General features: G+C 44.0%; 1 protein-coding gene across 5 annotated transcripts in view; it reads right to left on the bottom strand.

The window, feature by feature from the left end:
* Positions 1-296: 296 nt before the first annotated feature.
* Positions 297-20,557, bottom strand: part of ENOX2 (ecto-NOX disulfide-thiol exchanger 2) — a 136,219-nt gene continuing 115,958 nt past the window's right edge. For all 5 annotated transcript variants that reach the window (XM_077825981.1, XM_077825986.1, XM_077825983.1 and 2 more), the window contains 5 exons: positions 18,707-18,814; positions 15,141-15,197; positions 10,027-10,135; positions 6,637-6,722; positions 297-1,734 (listed from right to left, as the gene is read on the bottom strand). In XM_077825981.1, the coding sequence (XP_077682107.1) occupies positions 1,603-1,734; positions 6,637-6,722; positions 10,027-10,135; positions 15,141-15,197; positions 18,707-18,814 (492 nt within the window). In that variant the 3' untranslated portion in view covers positions 297-1,602. The remainder of the gene's footprint in view (positions 1,735-6,636; positions 6,723-10,026; positions 10,136-15,140; positions 15,198-18,706; positions 18,815-20,557) is intronic.

Below are 20,557 nucleotides of genomic sequence, written 5' to 3'. Positions count from 1 at the left end.
AACCACGGGTTAGACATTAGGAAAAACTTCCTAATCGTCAGGGTAATTAAGCTTTGACAGAAATTATCTGGGGAGGTTGTGGAATTTCTGTCACTGGAGGTTTTTAAGAACACGTTGGACAAACATCTGTCAGGGATGGTCTAGATAATACTTAGTCCTGCCTCAGTGCAGGGGACTGGACTAGACAACCTATTGAGGTCCCTTCCAGTGCTAAATTTCTATTATTCTATTATTCCTAGGTAGGGAATAAGTAAAACAGGAATCAAGAAATTTACAAAGACAAAACTAGGATGTAAAAAAGATTTATTTTTAAAAAATACAACTTTCAACAGCTGTGACATGGGCATTTACAAAGGGGTTCCCTGAAATGCTTTCCACCTGCTTTCTGCTTAGTCAGCACAAGCACCAGGACTCGTGAGAGCAAGTGACCCACACCCCAAAGCACCACAGGCCAACGCAGCCTGAATCTCACAGAGCAGATCTGAAGAGAACGGTTCCATTAGTTGTCTCCATCTCCACAGGAAATGGTACGGGATACACAACCATGCCAATGGGGCGGTGTCTGGCAGGACATGTGTGCCATAGGCACTGTTTGTAAGTGGAGGTTGTGGTCTCATGTCTCCCCATGTCTCAGGAATCCCAGTTCATGGTTTGAGCAGTTCAAGTTTGCTATGAATACACAGATCTGCTCTTTAGAAACATTCAGGAGGAGGGAAATGCTGTTTATGACACTTGCAGCAGCAGTTCTTCCACAGTTCAGCAAGAGAAAGGCAACGAAAGACAGACAATGGTAAACCCAAAGGAGAGGTCACTACTAAAATACAGTCATTTACTAGGACTCTTGTTTCCCAGATGTATAGAAAATTAAATACCCTTCCCCTTTAAAATCAGATTATTTACAAAATGATTCCGCACAGCGTGGACACGTCACACTGTGCTGCTGCCATGACACTGGCTTTAATCTAGGTTTGCTTTTAAATCTGAAAAAGTCTCATATCTGATACAGTAGAGAAAATAGCTTTGTAAAGTAAGTGACCTTTAGGCTCATAAGCATTTTGCAAAGTCATATAAACTCCTCTTCTCCTTTAAAATGTGCAGAATTTCTAGCATATAAATGTAGAAAATACTGATTTTTCCCCTTCCGTTAATGCTAGAAGCCAGAAAGTCTCTTTTTTGCTATTCCAAATTACAGTGTATGGCTGCTCTCAGCAGCAAAAACATGCAGGGTGAGAGAGACTGGGGACACAAAACTCATACAAATTGTCAAAACATTAGCTAGTTAGCTAGGTTTAAAATATATCAAAAAGTCAAACAGTAGCAAAGACTTTGTTCATAGAACATGTTGAACAGTACTTAAGTACGAGACAGAAGACAACTGAACAAAAATGTTACAGCACCCAAGATTCATTTGAATTTCTTCCATGAGTCTCCTGCTAGGTGCTATTTTACATCTGTGATTTCAGTCATGGGATAGTCCATAAAAGTATTTATAATTTATTCATGAAAACCACTGTATATGTAGGTTACAGTAACATCCTAGGTTTGTCTGAGGTACATATTCTGTGATTATTTTCAATGTCCAAAGCCAATCAAGCTGAAAAGTCAAGTCATTTTCAGTCCATCAAAGCCACAAAATTTCCACCTTTTCTCCAGGCTAGCCCCAACTCCACTCAGCTCTTGTCTGAAGGTGTGCTGCAGTCTGCTCATCAGAACTTCCACTTCACTGGGACAAATCTGTAGAAAAGAAGTGAAACTTTCACTGAAAATTGACTTCTGGCTTGAGAATCCCAACTCTCTAGCTACATGTTTGCAGTTTTGTAAATGCTGACCCCAGGCACCACTTTCTACAGTATTTAGGGTTTCCCGAGGTCTCCCATCCAAGTGCTAATGGTGACCCAGCCTGCTCCTGGTTAAGTTATAAGATGTGTTGTCATCACAGTTTGAGGAGGGATGGCTGCAGACATAAGGAATACTAAAAAGAGGAGGAAAAAACCTATTCTCATTACTTAATTATGGGACTTGAAATAATGGATTCAAATAGAAACAAAATGCAAATTAATGTTGCCATGGATTCAAGAACATCTTCTGAAGGGGGAGAGGAATCACAGACATGCAAAATATTCAAGTCACATCTCAATGTGCATCTACTGGAGGTGCTTGTCTGTGACAGTTGGGTAACCACTTAACCATCAAATGGAGTTCTAGAGAGACACTAAACAATCACAGCACAGACAGTCCCTTCAAAGGGGAACTGCAAATCAAACCCTACTTTATTTGTTGCTTTTCTGTTATACTTGGATGAACAGGAAAGGCCACCTGCTAGTTTCTGCTTTGTCCCCCACAAAATTTTGTTTTTATGTTACAAATATCAGTCTTTGGAAAATCCAGAGGTTGAAACACATATTGCTGCTCTCTGTCATGGATCCACAGGACTTGTTCTATATCCCAGCTTTTAAACAGACCCTGGAGGAACCCCTTCAGTATGTAGACCCCCAAGGGGTCCCACCCTTCCTTAAGAGCAGGGCAAACAGCTTCAACACCTCCGAGACTGAGCTTCTGGGCTCCAGCACTGCTGTTTCACACCATGAGTTCTGCCCAGTAAGTTCAACTGAGAAAGACTCCTGTTCAGAGACTTTTACACTCTTCAGAGATCCATGCACCTCAGTAAGTATTTGCAGCCTCTTCAAAACAAGAGTAGGGTTTATCAGTCAACTGGAATGCAGCACTGGGAAGCCCTTAGGTTAGCACAGAATAACACATTTCAGGGCTGGGAGAACTGTAGTTCAGGATTCACTCTCCAGCTATCTTCTTATGGAGTGATATATTAGGAGTTCTGGTCCTAGCTCTGCCGCTGACCTGTGTGGCCTTGAAAATATCACTTCACCTGTCTCTGTTGGTTTGGTTGATGGCACTTGTGAGCTAGGCTCTATGGCCTTTCCTGTGAAGCAGTGCGTCTCAACCAGAGGGTTATGGCATCCCAGGAGGGTCACAGAAAGGCAATCAGGGGGACATGAGACATTAGATACTGTATTACAATCTAAAGCAAAGAAAATCTGGCTCCCCCACTCCCTTTCCCTTCAAGGTTGAATATTCTCTATCAACCTCCCAAACACACATTACAGAGGCTTTTATATTCTTACTATGAAAACAATAAATGTAAAGGGGTTATGAAAATGTTTTGAATTAGTGCCTGCCAAGCTGAAAAGTTTAAGGGACACTGGTGTGAAGGAGGCACTTGGATTGGCTACGCTGATTGAAAGATTTCTTTGAGAGATTTAGCATGTGTCTATGTGTGATGAAGTGGAAACTTTGGTGATATTTTTATGACTCCTATGCATGCTTCAGTTTCTCTCTGTGTTTTGCATTGCTATGCATGGAATGTAAAGGGTTAAAGGATGCTCTTGGAGCTTGCTGTTTGTGTCATATAACTTTCTGGTGTTGTATGAATTCGTCTTTAAAGGACTGGCTGAAACTGACCCATATCAAGGGAGGGTCCGGAAAGACAACGGGAATCCCAATGGCTACCCTGTTCACATCTACCAACCAACAACCAAGAGGAAGGTGATTTTCCCCTCACCTCTCGGAGAACAAATGGGAAAGGTGTAAAGTGGCTGGGCTCAGAGTTCGCCTTTGCAGAGAATCACACACTCACCTGGGACAGGGTGACAAAGGCACAGAGACAGAGAGAGGAAATCAAGATGGCTTCAGTGGCAGCATGGCTCCAGGGAGCTCTGGCCTGGCATTGGCCAGGCTGAACTCTGTCTTAACTTTTCTTTCTCTTTGCTAACCTAAGGACTTTCAGATTCCGTAGCCAGGTGCCTAATATACTGTCGCCTTGTTTTGAGAAGGCTGCCTGCTGCGGCTGCATATTCTCATGGAGAGCACTGAGACCACAAGAGGGGTCACTCCTAAAGGTCTGGTTGGTTATTAGCTGGAACATAGACCAGACCCTGTGGATCTGTGACAGCATCATCTTGTAAAAGTTACAGAGCTTGGGCTGTTACCTCCTTGGGCTCGATGTGACTTTACCATAATTTGGACGACATCCAGGAAGTGGGCATCTTGGACTCTCAGGGCACGCTACGCAAACACTTACTGAGCAGCAAGCTGCAGTGTAACTCCGCAGTGCTCAACATGCGCCTGTCCAAGGGAGACGAGGTAAGTCACCACTCAACTGCACTGACTTACCCTTCCAACAGAGACTGCATATGACAGCAACCTATCCCTGAGCCAAGTCTGGGTTAGATAACCCCCGGCTCAGCTATTTCCCCAACCCTATCAGAGCTGCAGATCAGTCTGTGCAACAGCCCTACCAAGCCAGGAACCACACTGTGAGGCAGCAGGAGAACAGACTCTAGAGACTCCCAGCCTGCTCTTTATCCTGTTTCTGTTCCTGCCCTGGCCCTGCCCGAGCCCTGTTCCAGTCTTGTCCTTGCCTTGCTCTGACCTTGCTCCAGCCCTGTTACCGCCCCCCTCCAGCCTTGCCTCTGCTTCCCGACCCTCCCCAGATGCTTGGACTCTGACTACCTGGCTTCGACCTTTGGCCTGTATCTGGATGCCAGCTGTGGTACTGACTTGGCTTGTCCCTGGACTCTGACCACACAGTTTCAACCCCAGGCTTGCAACTGGACTCCAGCTACGTGGCTTGTCTACAGACTCTGATCTCAGTTCTGACCTCCGTCTGTCCCCAGATCTCGATTCCAGCGCTACCCTTGGCCCAGTCCCGACCCTACATCCAGCTTCAACCTCCACTCCAACCACTAGGCCTGACTACCAAGAGGCAGCACCTGACACACAGGGCCTATCAAGAGAGACGCTCTCACACACCCTGCTATCACCACCAACACAGCAGGGCCAGAAAACAGTCACCCCACTCCACGCACAAGGTCAGACCTACCTATCCAGAGGGAAGCCCATCGCTAACCCCTCAGTGGCTGAGAGATACTCCAAACCTCCCCTCCTCCCATCCACCTCTGTCTGCCTGGACAGAAAATCATCATCCCCGCCAGGCCAGGCTGGTATCCAGCTCCACCATCGCTAAGAGGAAAACGCAAACAAGCGGGAAATGAGAAGGCCAAGATGGAATTTGAAAAGCAAACAGCCTAAGATATAAAAACAAATAGCAAGAACTTATTTCAGTTAATCAGCAGCAGAAAACCTGGAAGAGAATCAGCAGGTCCACGAGGAAATTAAGGGAACAACAAGGAGAATAAGGAAGTTGCAGAGAAGCTAAATGACTTCTCTGCCTCAGTCTTTGCCACAGAGAATAATGTGAAGATACCTGTTCCAAAGTAATTAAGGTGAGGCTCTCTTAGAGATTGAGATGTCCAAACAGAAAAAGCTGGAATAAATGGCAATGAGACAAAAGAACAAGAGGGCATTTCTCAAGGGAGCCGAGGAAAATTAAGAATTAAGTGATTATGTTGCTATCAAAAATACATAATCTGTCCTGTAAAGGGATACTACACTGGTGAACTAGAGGGGAGTGAATACTTTATACATCATTAGAAAAGGCATCAGAGTGATCCTGGAGAAACACAGAAGAATGAGCTATACTTCCCAGTCAGGAAAATTATCTGCAAATTAAAAATTAAAATTATCTTCAAATTAATTAAGTTATAAAACAACCTTAATTAACATGATACTGTACACCAGGGACAGACCATAAAGGCAAGTCAATAGAATAGTGGATAGAGAAGAATAGGAAGACATAATTCACTTAGACCTTCAAAAGCCATTGGCAAAGTCCCTCACTATTAAGACTATTAAGCCAACCAAGACATGGAGTGAGAGATAAAAATTGCCAGACATCAGAAACTGGCTAAGAGATACTGCATGAAACAGAAGCCAGAACAAATGATTCATGCTACTTGTGCAACAACTTGCTTGTTTAGCTCTTATTTTCATTACCTTTCTCCCCCTCCATTTGTTTGTTCCATCTATCATTCTGCTCTGTTGTAACCTAGATTGCTAGGTCTTTAGCACAGGGACAGGTGTTCAACAAGCGTGGGCTCCCCTCACCAAGCCCTAGATGCTACTACAAATTCACATGAGTGTCCTCGCCAAACTGCTATCTCACCTTCTGGAGTGAGCCCAGAAGTGGAAGAGGTGGAGGAAGCAGTGCGAGGAGATGGTGACCTGGGGTTCTGGGAAGCCAAGAGCCAGGTCTGAGGGGTCTTTCAGGTGGGAGGGGTGCAGAGGTCCCAGCCATTCCCAGTCTCTCCAGTGAGAAGAGATGGGGGAGAGTCCCTGGCCAGTCTGGGTCTCTCTATTTTGAGGGGAAGGGGGAAGATGTCCTGGTCTCTCCTGTGAGAAGGTGGAGAAGGTACGGGGAGTCCCCAGCTGGTCCTGGTAGATCTGCTGGGAGTGCAGTAGAAGGGATGGAGATTCTGGCCAGTTTCTCTCACCCAGGGCTGGTCCTTGGAGATGGGGAAGAAGTGGCAGCTGAAGCTGCCAGCAACCAGCTAGAGCGGGGTATAAACAGATGGTGGCCTGGATTCTGGGAAGCAAGAGTAAGAGACCCCTCCCCAACCACACAGAAAGACAACCACCCTCCCGGGTCAGGCCTGCCTAGATAGAGAGACCCTCCTCCCCATCTGAGTCTGCCCAGAGAGACAGAGACCCCAGCACACCTACCTTGGCGTCGAGTCGCTGTAAGTAGGAACAGATGTACTCTATGCTTGCTCCAAATGGGTGAACATGAAGAAATGTTGAAATTATACCTATTGAAATAACATGACAGGGGTCATTCTTGTGATTCACCTGAGAGCACCAACATTGCATGGTCTGCATGCAGCGCTTTTCTCTGCACGCACTGTGCTGGATCCTGGCCTGTGTGCTGCAATGTAATGAGGAGCAAAGCATTTCTCTGAGCAGCAACTCAGACAGCTATATCCCTCAGTCCCATACAGACAACTCTCAAAGTGATTGAGAAGCTCCTGCAATGGGCAACGTGAAGCACTATAAGGTGTAGCAAGGGGTCTGCATCAACATGAGGAGGACAGACACTCAAAGAGGTGGAAGGAGAAAAAAGGGGGAGAAGGGTGGGAGACAGAGAGGAAGGAGGTAGTGGCAGTTATGCAAATTAGTTCCCAAACATTTTGATGAACCAAATGAAGGCAGGTCTGGCTGTGGCCGACAGGAACAGAAACCACCTGACCATCAATAGAGCAAGCAGGCAGCAGGTAGATGAAGTAGACAGGCCCCCAGCATATCCGTGAGGCAGTGCCCACAGCACCAGAAGCAAAACAAGTCCAAACCCATGAGACCCAAGCTCTAGGATTCTGTCTCCCACCCAGAGACACATTGTCCTCTACAGCCCAGCTTTCAACTCTTTGGGATTGCCCCCTAGGAAAGCAGTTTGGAAATCTTCTGCGGTAATTGACTTTAATTGATTTGCAAGGAGGAGGCAGCTCAGAGGGAATTAGGATTTGGCAGGTGGGATTTATTCCTGAGGAGCATGGGGGGAATGTCTCAGACACAGGGGGACTTGAAAGACTCAGCATCATTATGTCTAAACTCAGTATTTCTAAAACGAGCAATAACAATGTAAAAATACCAACAAAAACTGCTGGACATGAAAAATTACAAAACCACCATATCAGATGCTCCAAAATCTCAGCTTTCATCTGGCATTGGCCACTGGGCTAGATGGACCATTGGTCTGACCCAGAATGGCCATTCTTATGTCCTTATCCTCAGTAGCAAGACTTTGGAACAAATTGTGAAAGAGAATAATTAAATTAATGAGGTAAACAGAAAAGGGGGTGACTAACCTGATTTCCTTCTTTGAGAAAAGAACTGACTTTTTAGATAAGGGAAATGCAGTAAAAATAATATATTTGGACTTCAGTAAAGCATTTGACATGCTACCACATGGGAAATTATTAATAGAGAAAATGGGGATTAGTGCAAGAATTGTAAGGTGGATAAGGAATTGACTAAAGGGGAAAAAGCAATTGGGCTGTGCTGAAAGGTGAATTATTAGACGGGAAGGAGGTTACGGATTGGTCTTGGGACCAAGCTCATTTAATATTGGAAGAAAAAAAATGAGTGTAATCAAGGGTTCCTCTTCACCATAAGGTCTAGAAGCAGATCTTTTAAATGGAAGCTTCAATTCTGGAGCTACCCTGAGATGACAAGTTGATCTGATGATCAAATATTTGTCAGCAATAATCACGACAAAGCCAGAGTTATGATTAATAGTATCAATACAACAGAAATTAACAAATTAATACCCTTTAAAATTAGCCAATAACATTGAGCTTGATACAATCTAAGGGCTGGATTCTGGAGGCAGACTGAGCTCTGCTTAGCACAGGGTGATGGGTAGCAAAACAGGTTTTACATCACAATTACTCCCCGCTGGGTCCGGGTCTGGCCAAAGGCAGAATCAGTCCCTACAGATATTCTTCCTTATACCTGGCTGGCTACATCCCCAGCAGATCATTTGGGCAGTTGGGAATAACTGGCACAGAGGCAAGCCGGCCATTGCCCCTATACCAGGGGAGCACTGTGGGAGCTGGGGCACAACATAGGAATACACCTAAGTACACTGGAATATACCACGTGGGGACTCCCTCTACACCAGGTGAATTTCCAGCTGGCCAGATCTGCTGAGTTTCCAGCCCCTTTGCACCAAGGGATCCAAGAATCAGATCATGTAAGTGAGTCAGTTCTGCTCTGTCTAAAACTTTAAGGCTCTTCTGGTCATATTATCTGAGTGTCTGGCTGTGTGGCCCTTGTTCATTGTCAAGAGAACAACTTCTCACCGCATGGTCTTTGTTCCATGAACTGGACTGAAGACTGTTGGTAGGGGTCTAGGATATTGGCTGTCATGCAACTGACCCTGGGTGAACTTCTTAGTTAGTTAGTTAGTCCAGCATGGGCGACGCTGGGTGGTAGCTGGAGAGTGGTCAGCTGGCTGAATTTTAGCATGCTTCTGAAGTGGTGGTGGTGGATTTCCTTCCACAAATGAAGAGTTGTTAATCTCAATGATTATGCATCCCAGATGCGTGAGCTAGTAAAGCACTGGATCAGCATGGCAAGGAGCTCAGTTTTCCTGCAGTACTTTTTAAGACCTTATTGTGTGAATAGAGCAAATGCAGAGAAGGAAGGGATCACATTATCGACCTAAGTTCATTATATGTTTCCTGGTGTCCCAATTCCAATGTGGGCAATTTTCTCTGAGAACAGGCTAATGGTTCTTCACAGCAGGAAGTGCTAGGCTGCAGACATGCATGAAGCCAAGTGTAGTTTAACAACATAATTCACAGTCTAGAACAGTTTAGTGGGTCATGATTTAGCAGCTGCTATGATGGAGGAGCACTTACGGTCCATGAGATTTTGGACCTTAAACATGGTCCTGGGTCGAGGACTTTATATTGTCTATCCTGTACTTCAGAGCACTGTCAATTGGAGAGAAAGGAGGAAACTTTTTAGTAGCAGGTTGTTTTAAAAAATGGAGAGTGTTTGAAACTGCTCAGAGGTTTGAAATGTGAAAATATGTCCCATGGAGGCAGATGTGGCCTTGTCTAGATGAGGATTCAGAGGAATGATGCTGGCCCTAGCTTGACCTGTGACAAAGCAATTGTACTTTAGCACGTGGTAAAGTGATAAAAGCCCAGCAGGGAGAGTGCAGGCAAGGGGATTAAAGGTGCATAACATATCAATATATCAGATGAAAGTCACCATCAAATGTACAGTGTGTGTCATTGTGTGACAAGAACAGATCTAGGTACATGATATGAGACCTCTACGTCAGCAATGCACAAAGGGTGAAATCGTGGCCCCAATTAAGTCAGTGGGAGCTTTGCCATGGACTTCAGTAGGACCAGCATTTCACCCCTGGCCTGCTATTGTAGCAGTCCATGAAACTGAGGAAAGAAGCACATACACTGAGACTGGAAGAGCTGCATTTACAATACCTCCTGAGAGCATCTCTCATGGAGTCTGAATCTATGTAGCATGGACGGCAACATTACAACAGTCTTACCATTAGCAGACATACTGTACCATGAGTCTTACCTACTAATAAAGCTTCTCGTTCAGATTTGACAGGGCTACAGCTCAGAGTCCTCTCAAGTGGGCATTCCTTCTCCTGGCTAGATGCACAGATCCTGTAAGTACTGCTCTCCTGCAAAAACAACACCATCCACTCCATACCCGCACAATATAGCACTCATTCTAATTAATTAAATGCTAGCTTAGTTTTTAACTTGAACAGTTTTTACAGAGTTGCAATTTTTGTTCTTCTGGTTCAATGTGTCACTTAATATATTGTTTATGTCATAAAATGCATCCCACAAAACACATGGGATGTGCAATGGGGGACACTGGTCATGTTGCTGTGGGAACCTTTATATTTGCCTTGATCAATTCCTCCCACTGTTAGAAAAAGGTGTCCTTACAGTATTTTGCATTTAAAACACGATTAGCTTAAAAATAAATCTTAGATGGAAACATTTAAGATTAACGGTGATAATGACACTAACCTAATTTGTAAAGCACTTTGAGAACTATGAATGAAAAGCACCATACAAGAGCTTGGTATTATTATTAACAGTTGTGTTCTGTTTCTCTAGGTATTACATTCCCTGAATTTAAGTCACACTGGAATTGGAAAGTCAAGCTGGGTTCTTTCCAACACATGCATCCTCACCATTAATATGGCCTTGGCAGGCCATAGTAGGCCCCTAGCGATCCTTATGTAACCTCATTGCCTCCAATAGTTTTCCACAGGAATAACTGACCTGGAATTTAATATACAATTGAACTGATGCTGTTCAAAATAAGAGGGAAAAAACAGGGGTGATGTCATGGTAGGAATCTGCAGTAAAGGAAATCAGGAAGAGGAGGTGGATTAGGCATTTCTAGAACAAATAACAGAAATATCGAAAACACAGGCCCTGATAGTAATGTGGGACTACGCAGACATCTGTTGGAAAATTAATCCGGCAAAACACAAAATTTTCACTAAATTCTTAGAATGAGTTGGGGACAACTTTTTGTTTAAGAAAATGGAGAGAGAAGTCAGCAGGGGGACAGCCATTTTAGACTTGATTCTGAGAAAAAGGGAGAAATTTGTTGTAAAACTGAAGATGAAATTGAATTTGGGTGAAAGTGATCATGAAATGGTTGATTTCATGATTCTGGGGAAAGGAAGGGTGACAGCAGCAGATTAAGGACAATGGACTTCAAAACAGCAGACTTTAACAAACTCAGACAACTGCTTGTAAGTTTGGTTTAGCTGCCATGAGCAGGCCCAAGTTAGACAGGATGTGTCTGAACAAGCAACTGCTGAACAGGCCTGAAAACATAACTGTTGAAACAGCTAACTATTGTAGATGTGTTTATAGTAAATGAAGTAGGCAGAAACACCCTGAATTTATAAACTTACCTTAAACAATCTGAAAGCAATTGGTCTTTACATGCAAGAAGTATAGACATTAGTAGCTAGGAAAGATGTATATAAAATGTGTGATGTGTGACATGAATTGGAATTGTGGTATCACCCTGTACCTAAACCCCCTGCATCTGGGCCTGCCCAGCGTAGGCAAAGAGCTGTAACATGCCTAAAAAATTAACCTGAATGATGAGCTGGAGTCAACAGAATTGTTTGGATGCCAGAGAACTGGATAAGTCTTCTTCCAAAACTGGATGAGGTGTTCTGGATAAGACGAGTGGAAAGGTCTTGGAGGACCTGGTAGGTAAGGTCCCCTTGGAAGAAAATCTAAAGGATGAAGGAGTTCAAGAGAGATGGCAGTTTCTCAAGCAGACGATATTAAAAGCACAACTTCAAACTATCCCGATGCGAAGGAGAGATAGGAAAAACAGTAAGAGGCCAATATGGCTCTATCAAGAGCACTCTAATGACCTCAAAATAAAAAAAACAAATTCTACAAAAAATGGGAATATGTGTAAATTGCTAAGAAGGAGAATAAAAAAATAGCACAAGTACACAGAGACAAAATCAGAAACAGGAAGGCACAAAATGAGTTACACCTGACAAGGGACATAATAGGCAATAAGAAGAGGTTCTTTAAATAAATTAGGAGCAAGAGAAAGACAAAGTAAAATGTAGGTCTCTCTACTTAGCAGGGAAGGAAAACTAATAACTGATGATATCAAGAAGGTTGAGGTGTTTAATGCCTATTTTGCGTAAGTCTTCACTAAAAAGCTTAATGGTGACCAGATATTCAACACAATTAATATTAACAAGGGGGAAGGAGCACAAGCCAAAAAAGGAAAGAATATTTAGATAAATTAGATGTATTCAAATCAACAGGGCCTGATGAAATTCATCCTAGGTCAATTAAGGAACTAACTAGCTGAGGCAATCTCTCAACCATCAGCGATTGTCTTTGAGAATTCATGGAGGATGGATGAGGTACCAGAGGGCTACAGAAGGGCAAACAGAGCACCTACCCTTAAAAAGGGGTGGAACCGGGAAATTATAGACTGATCGGCCTAACTTTGATACGTGGAAAGATACTGGAACAAATTTGTGAACAATCAATTTGTAAGCACCTAGAGGATAATAGGGCTATAAGGAACAGCCAGCATGCATTTGTCAAGAACAAATCATGCCAAATCCATCTAATTTCCTTCACTGGCGAGGTTACTGGCTTAGTGGTTGGGGGGAAAGCAGTAGACATGATATATCTTGATTTTAGTAAGGCTTTTGACACAGTCCCCACATGACATTCTCAGAAGCAAACTATAGAAATGTGGTCTAGAGGAAATTACTATAAGGTGGGTATACATCTGGTTGAAAGATTGTACTCAAAGAATAGTTATCAATAAGTCACGGTCAAACTGGGAGGGCATTTCTAGTGGAGCCCCATCTGGTCAGTCCTGGGTCCAGTGATTCCTAACTTGGATAATGGAGTGGAGAGTATGCTTATAAAATCTGTGGATGACAGTAACCTGGGAAGGGCCACAAGCACTTTGGAGGACAGGATTATAATTCAAAATTACCTTAAAAAATTGAAGAATTGGTGTGAAGTCAACAAGAAGAATTTCAACAGAGACAAGTGCAAAGTACTACACTTAGGAAGGACTAATCAAATGCACAACTACAAAATGGGGAATATGTGGCTAGGTGATAGTACTGCTGAAAAGGATCTGGGAGTTATGGTTGAGTCAACTGAATGAGAGTCAATAATATGATGCAGTTGCGAAAAAGGATATTATTATTCTGGGGCATATTGACAGGACTGTTGTATGTAAGCCAAGGAAGGCAACTGTCCCGCTCTACTCGGTTCTGGTGAGGCCTGAGCTGGTCTACTGTGCCCAGTTCTGAGCACCACACTTTAAGAAAGATGAGGACAAACTGGAGAGTGTCCCGAGGAGAGCAACTAAAATGATAAAAGGTTTAGCAAACCTGACAACAAAAACTGGGGTTGTTTAGTCTTGCCAAAAGAAGACTGAGAAGACCTTATAACAGTCTTCAAATATGTTAAGGGCTGCTATAAAAAAGATGATGATCAATTATTCTTTATGGCCACTGAAGGAAGGACAAGAAACAGTGGGCTTAATCTGCAGCAAGGGAGATTTAGGTTATATATTAGGAAAAGCTTTCTAGCTCTCAGGGTAGTTAAACTCTGGAATAGGCTTCCCAGGAAGGTTGTAGAATCCCCATTACTGGAGCTTTTAAGAAAAGGTTGGACAAACACCTGTCAAGAATTATCTAGGTTTACTTGGTCCTGTCTCAGTGAGGGGGCTGGACTTGATGAGTTCTCAAGGTCCCTTCAGCCCTGCATTGCTATGATTCTATGATAAAATGGAATAGACTCAAGCTCATTTTCCCAGATCTGTGTCAGCTCGACAAGGCTATGGAATAAAAAGCAGCCAATGATTATTACTAAACTGAATGGATCTAGTTCAATACACACTTAGGGCAGCTCTGCTGGTAAAGGAGCTGCCATTTTTACATCGTCCTCTTTTCAGAGTAGAACTTCCCCTTGCGGCCTTGATTCAGGAAAGCACTTCAGCAAGTGCTTAACTCTCAGTAAAATCAATACAATGTAACCACACTTTAAAGTTAAGCATGTACTTAAGTGTTGTCCTGAATTCTTGACTGATCTAAGAAGCGACAGAGACTTCTCTAGGAAACGAATAGTCTGTTTATCCACAGAACAGGTGCAGCAAAGCATAAAAATGCAAGTGTTGCCTATTACGTCATCTCCTCCCTTTGTACATCAACCCTGCTCAGCTGGGTGCGGCAGTTAACCTTTCATCTCTCTGCAGAGACCAACAAAAGGACAGTCACTTGGCCAGTTGTTGGTAGGTGCTGAAAGTAAATCCATCATCCTCACTAGTTATGGACCAGGCAGCCATCAGCTGGCAATGACTTTCAGTCACTCCTGATGTGGCTGGATTTGAATCAGTGACCGACACAGGTCAATCCCCAGAACTAATCAATCTGCAAGGAAGCTACTGTTTAATTCCAATTAGTTAACCAAAAGGGCAGGGTGTTGGCCTGGAGATTGGGACTAGCAAAATCCCACTCTCCCTCTCAGTCTTCTTGCTGCTCCAGAAAGGGAGTAACCTGCACCGGGTCTATACTCGGTGGCAGCATACACTCCCCAACATGCCGGTGAAGTTACAGAGCTGAGTGCATGAGCTTCCCACTCCTGCCCCCTCCCACCCTCCTGTGTTGGGAGGGGATGTAGCAGCCCTACGAAGCCTGCTTTCCTAATTGTATTGTTGCAGATAGCCAGAAAGGAGTGTGGCCCTTTGAGAGACATATGTAGGGGTCTCCTGCAGTCTGTGGGTAGGAGAGTCGGATCACATATTACTAAATCAATAAAAGGAATCACATTATTTTCCTCAAGGCGCAATCAGGGAACAGATATTTTTGAAGAAGACAAACAGATATAATCCTCTGTGCGTTAGGATGCAGCAAGTCATCTCATACCCTGAGCCTGCTCCCCACACCACAGCTCTGAAGAAATGTACTTCTTTACCAGCCTGAGACTGCTGATGGTGCTTAATGTGATGGTTTCTTGTTTCCTAGCCTACACGCATCAGGCTTATATACTCAGCTCCAAACAATGGATCCATTTATTATGAACTGTCACCACTTCTCTCAGTAAGATGCTCTGCCTGAAGTAGCAGAAAGAAACACACTGACTTACATTTCCTTGATTATCAACCATGTCTCTCTCCTTGTCCTCTTCATCTGCCATCTCTTGCTACATTCAGTTACAGAAAGGGAAAAGGTTATAATCTTTAGCACAGTTGGTAAAATATTAGCTTTGTTCATTGATCTTTGCAAATAAAGTGCTCAAATTGGAGCAATCTAATTGAGATTCAAATACTTTAACAACCAGAAAGACAATTACTGTGTGTAACCCCTGCTCCAGTACATAGCACTAGCTAAAGCACAGGGAGAGGGCGAGTTCTCTTGTCAGGGAGTTATTGACTAGATCTGTGCCATTACTGTCCAACTGGATCTACTGTACTCAGTTAACAGAGTTGTGGGGGGCCTTCACCTCTTGTGAGGATTTGTACACAATGGCTGTCATCCTCCCTCCCAGCACACAACAGACAGTACTCTGAGGAGGCAATGACCAGCTAAGATATACCTCACGAAAACAGCTAGTGCAGAGCACAGGGGGGAGGAGGTGGTTTGGGAGAGGAGCAGAGAGAGAAAGGTGACACTTTATAAAGCCAACAGAAAATCAATCCGTTGACTCATAAACTACTCCCACTTCCCCTGCTGGCGATACCCATGTCCCTGAGACCTCAACAGGTGGTCTTAGCAAGCTTGCTGCAACACACAGGAACAGCTAACTGTTAAGGGAGCTCTACTTCTCCCTGGGCCCAGCACTGACAAATGGGTGTGACTACAAGGTGCAGTCAGTAGATGGGAGCAATCAAACAACAGTAGGAATGTACATGTGATGGTAAGAGCTGGCCAAGAGGCTCCTCTACTCACAGCCCAACACAGACACCCCATGCTGAAACGCTACAGACTTTTGAATCCTCATTAAAGCCAAGTCCCAAATCCTGGCTGCGGGTTCTCTGAGTCTAAGTCACTAACTAGACAATGGTTGCAAAGGCATTCCCTATGGCACTCACAACAACAGCCACAGTGCAGACGGAGGCCAACTGGGAATCTTGGGAACATGCTGGCCATCCCAGAGCAGGCAGCTCTTTCCAGCTCCCCAAGGAGCTCAGTCAGTGCTCATTTTTGGAGCAGCAAACCTTTCTCTCTCTCTCTCTCTCTCTCTCTCTCAGCAGGCCAGGACTGGTGCCGGGGATCCAATAAGCCACAGCTAGCAGTTCATGCTGTGGAACCCTTCACAGCCATTACCTTCTCTTTCCTCTCCCTCCTGTCCTTGTCCTATTGGGTGCCGTTGACATCATCAGCCAGGCTCTTTTCGAAATCTTCTCCCCCTTGGGTTTCCAGGATTTCATCCTCTCCTGACTCTCTAACCTCTCAAGCCCTCAATATCTCAAACAGAAGGTGCTCCTCCCGCCTTCCCACCGCCTCCCCCCACACACCTTCTTCATGGGGTATCCCACTGTCGACCTTCTCTTCAGCTCCCTCAGAACCTCTCTCTGGGTTATCATCTCTGCAAACTCAGCTTTGGCAACCATTTCTACGCTGACACCTCACAGATCTACCTCACTGCTTGGGACCTGTTCCCTCCATCCACACTAACAGCCTGGCTGTTTGACAGCTCCTTAGGGGTATCCAGCCATCTCCAAAACCGAACATGGGAGAAACTGAGCTCCTGATCTTCCCCCAAAGCCCTTCTCCCTCCCCACTTTCTCTATCATGGTGGAGAGTGCCACCATCCTCCGTGTTGCTCAACCCCAAAATTTCAGCTGATTCTTTGATTCGTCCCTCTCTGTCTCCACACGCACAGCCCACAGCTAAATCTTCTACCTGCACATCTCCAAGACTGGACCCTTCCTCTCTGCCCACATGACCACAGCTTCTACCCTAACCCTGATCATCTCTCACCAGGAGTACTGTAAGGTAGCTTCCATTCATCAAGCTGCACTTCTCCAAAATTTAGTCCAATTTAGTCTTAAATTCTATCTAAATAGGTGCGGTGTGGACGAGCCCACTAAAAATGGGCCCAGTCCTGTGTAGTGCTGAGTGCCTCAGGATTACGCCCTATTGTTCTTCAACATTATTCCTTCCTCTTTGTCACTTGCCTAGGCTACAGGAATGTATTTGTCCAGGACAGTGCTTCCCAGCCCTTTCTGCTTAGAGTAACATTTCACCCGATGTTCCAGTCCGCTACCTCCCATTAACTCTTTCCTGTGAGCCACAGTGAATCTTAGGCTGTTCCAACAGTACATTGCAACTGAATGGGAGGTGGGTAACAGCTGTTCATGAGGGACATTACAGAGGCTCATCCTCAAAGAAGTGGGGATGAGTATTGTAATGCTGTCAAGGCTGCTACGCTGTTAGAGCTGCTCAATGCTTCTGTCCTTGGAACTCCGCTGTTAACAGCACTAGCAGAGAGTGCAGCTTGCTAATTCAGCAGACCTCCATGTTACTCATAGGGGAAGACCACAGGCATGGTTGGGTGACAAAGACACTCGGCCAGGTTTATTGTCCTCAAGATTCGCACAACTTGCACAAGCACATTAACCGGAGTGCCAGATGGCAAGGAGCGGCTCAGTCAGCAGCGGGAGTTTCTGCTGTCCTCTCGGCCACACAAAGGATTAAGGCAAGGTACCCCAACATTTATAGACTAAGCCAAACAACCGGGGTAAGCAACTTGTGTACCGCCTTGCATGTTTCATGACATCTGTTTATCATCACTCCTTGTTCCTGATATCTTGGACAAAACATCCCTTTTCATTATTCTGTCAAACTACCTTATCTTGTACTAGATTGGGGTATATCTATACTAGCCTTCTAAAATATATTTACATAAATATCTAGTGCCTAGTACACTAACAACAACTTTGCCAAGTCCATGTACCAAACAGTGAACTTGTAAGCATCTACTTTAATACATGGCCTGACTTTAGTGCACAGCCTCTGGTTCAGGCCTCAGATCATACACCCAGTCCAGTGCTCCAGCTCTCTCTCTCTCTACTACAGATGGTGCCTGGAAACTCTGTCTTCAATGGGAATTCTGTTGGACTAAGGAATGTAAAATTTGGCTCCATGTTTGCTGCATTTTAGGCTCTTATCAGCTTTCCCCTATGAAGATCTATTTGGGAGGGGAAAGGAATTTAGGGAGGGGAAAGGAATTTAGCTTGCTCTTGAAAGTAACAGCTTCCATGCTGACTACTCTCGTTTTCACAAAGATTTGGTAGATGAGTCTGCATTTTGCAAAGCATTCTCTTAAGACGTGCCCTTAGAGATTTGTTCCCTTTTACTATGGAAAGCAAAGGTGCACAAAACAACTTTACTTTCATGAAAAGAGGCATGGATGTTTGAACGGCATTGTAAGCACCAGAAATTCTGCCATGTATATTCATATGGTGGTTCCAGCTCCAAAATATCCACAAAGTCCACACTGATAAATGTGGTAGCAAATCTCTTTAGGAGTCCGCCAGTTGTTCAATCAAAGCAGACCACTGCCACCCAAGCCAGGCTAAGGCCATCTCCTCCATCTGTACCTTGTGCTGCACATAGAGTGAGCTATGATGTCCAATGGCCACAAGCCCAGCAACAGTCTATTACTGAAATGTCATACAGAAGTCTGGAGGCCCAGACGGTACATACCTGCTCCTTCAGGGTTTCTAACAACATTTCCATTTGTACTTTGTCTTCCTTCACTTTTTCTAGCTCGGCTTCTCGTTTTTTGTATTCTTCTTGCAATTTCAGAAGATGCTAGAAGAGAAAAGGTCAATTCAGACCACAGCATGACTTTCACACACCATTGTTTTAAAGAACATGGAATGAGTAACAAACTCTTAGACAAAGACGTGAGTCAAATTCAGAACATTTTAAAAGTTTCCATCCATAAAAGGAAGAAAAGCTTCCACAAAATCCTATGGCATGTGACAAACTTCTTTGAATATTGCTAGATATAAAAAAAAAAAAAAATGTGGTGGGTTGTTAACATGAGGTAAGCTCAAGAAAATACTCCAAACCAGCACATCCTAGGCTGCGTAGGGTGGTTTGTCCTGTACTTTGTTTTATCCAGACTAACAGAAAAACGCCATGATGACTCTGTTGTTGTGGCATGTTTTTCTAAACAAAAAGTGATGTGTTACTTTTTGTAACGTTACTTTTATATTTCTAGGATATGCATAATGGTGATTTGCAAAACTGCACATAATTCCTAAATGAGCACCTATAAAAATTAAACAAAACAATAAAACTACAAGGCTGCATGAAAGAGAAAATGTTCATGCAGAAACTCAGGTTTCAGAGTAGCAGCCGTGTTAGTCTGTATCCACAAAAAGAAAAGGAGGACCTGTGGCACCTTAGAGACTAACAAATTTGTTAGTCTCTAAGGTGCCACAAGTACTCTTCTTCATGCAGAAACTGCATTTCTCAGGAACACTAGGCAAATGTTCAACCCCTTTTTGTGTAGTTATGTTTTAGGCAAGCTATTTTTCCATGCCTAAAATGGCCCATTTTTTTCCCCCATCTGTCCAGTTTCAGAGCATTCTTTTTTCTCCACCACCCACCAAATAATTATTATTGAAATAACAACATATTTTGCTACACTTCAGAACAATTATCTACCCATAGCAGTGCTAATTTAGGGCATCTCCAAAGACTAATTTATAATGAGATTGCTTTGTCCGAGTTCCTCCTAGTATCTATACAGTCCCAGAACGTTCTCAGTTCCTCCAGCACAGCTCACTTGGGAGGTTGCAGGAGTTGGGTTAAATTGTGTGCCACGTAAGGGCCTATCCCTGGTTCCTGCAGGCTAGCTGGGTGCTAAGGAGGGCTCCTGCCTCAAGGGCCTGTGGTTGCTTGTCCCTTAGCTCTCCTGATCATCTTCCTGCAGAAGCACGTTTTCTCTTCTGCAGCAAATTCTGCCCCCGCAAGCCCAACAGCTGAAGCAGGAGAGACAGCAGAGGATCAGGCTTTCCCTACAACCAGGAAGGAGAACTGTCGAGATGGGGAGGCAAGGAACAAGCGATCATTAAAATGTTAATACTTTTTTAAAGCTCAGGTGCTTTTGTGAACTTTGCTCCTCTGTGACCTTTATCAGTTTAAAAAGGGCTGTGGACTGATCCAGTAACCAGGTAAGGTGAGGGATCTACAAGGTTGCTGGTCCTGGGGTCTTACTTGTGGTGGGCTATTCTGCACAGTTCCTATTGTGAAGCAACTTGGCTGATAGACACTATCTTATTTTACGTTAGGATTTTATTTATATAGCACAAACACAAGCCTTGTTAAGCAACATTGCCAACCCTAAGCAGTTAAAATCAAGAGTCAGGCCCTAAAATCATGAGATCTGAAAAAAAAAAATTAGGTTTGCCTTCTAGTTACTGAGCCTTTGGGCTACACTTGGATCATATTTTCAAGCTTCTTTTTGCAGCATGAGGGCTAGGAACTACAGCAAGGTGAAATTTTTTGACTGAAACTTGTTTTTGATGAAAAAGGCAGATACAG

The sequence above is a fragment of the Eretmochelys imbricata genome, chromosome 9 (assembly GCF_965152235.1).
Source record: "Eretmochelys imbricata isolate rEreImb1 chromosome 9, rEreImb1.hap1, whole genome shotgun sequence".
Lineage (NCBI taxonomy): Eukaryota > Metazoa > Chordata > Testudines > Cheloniidae > Eretmochelys > Eretmochelys imbricata.
This window is presented reverse-complemented; position numbering and strand designations above follow the sequence as displayed.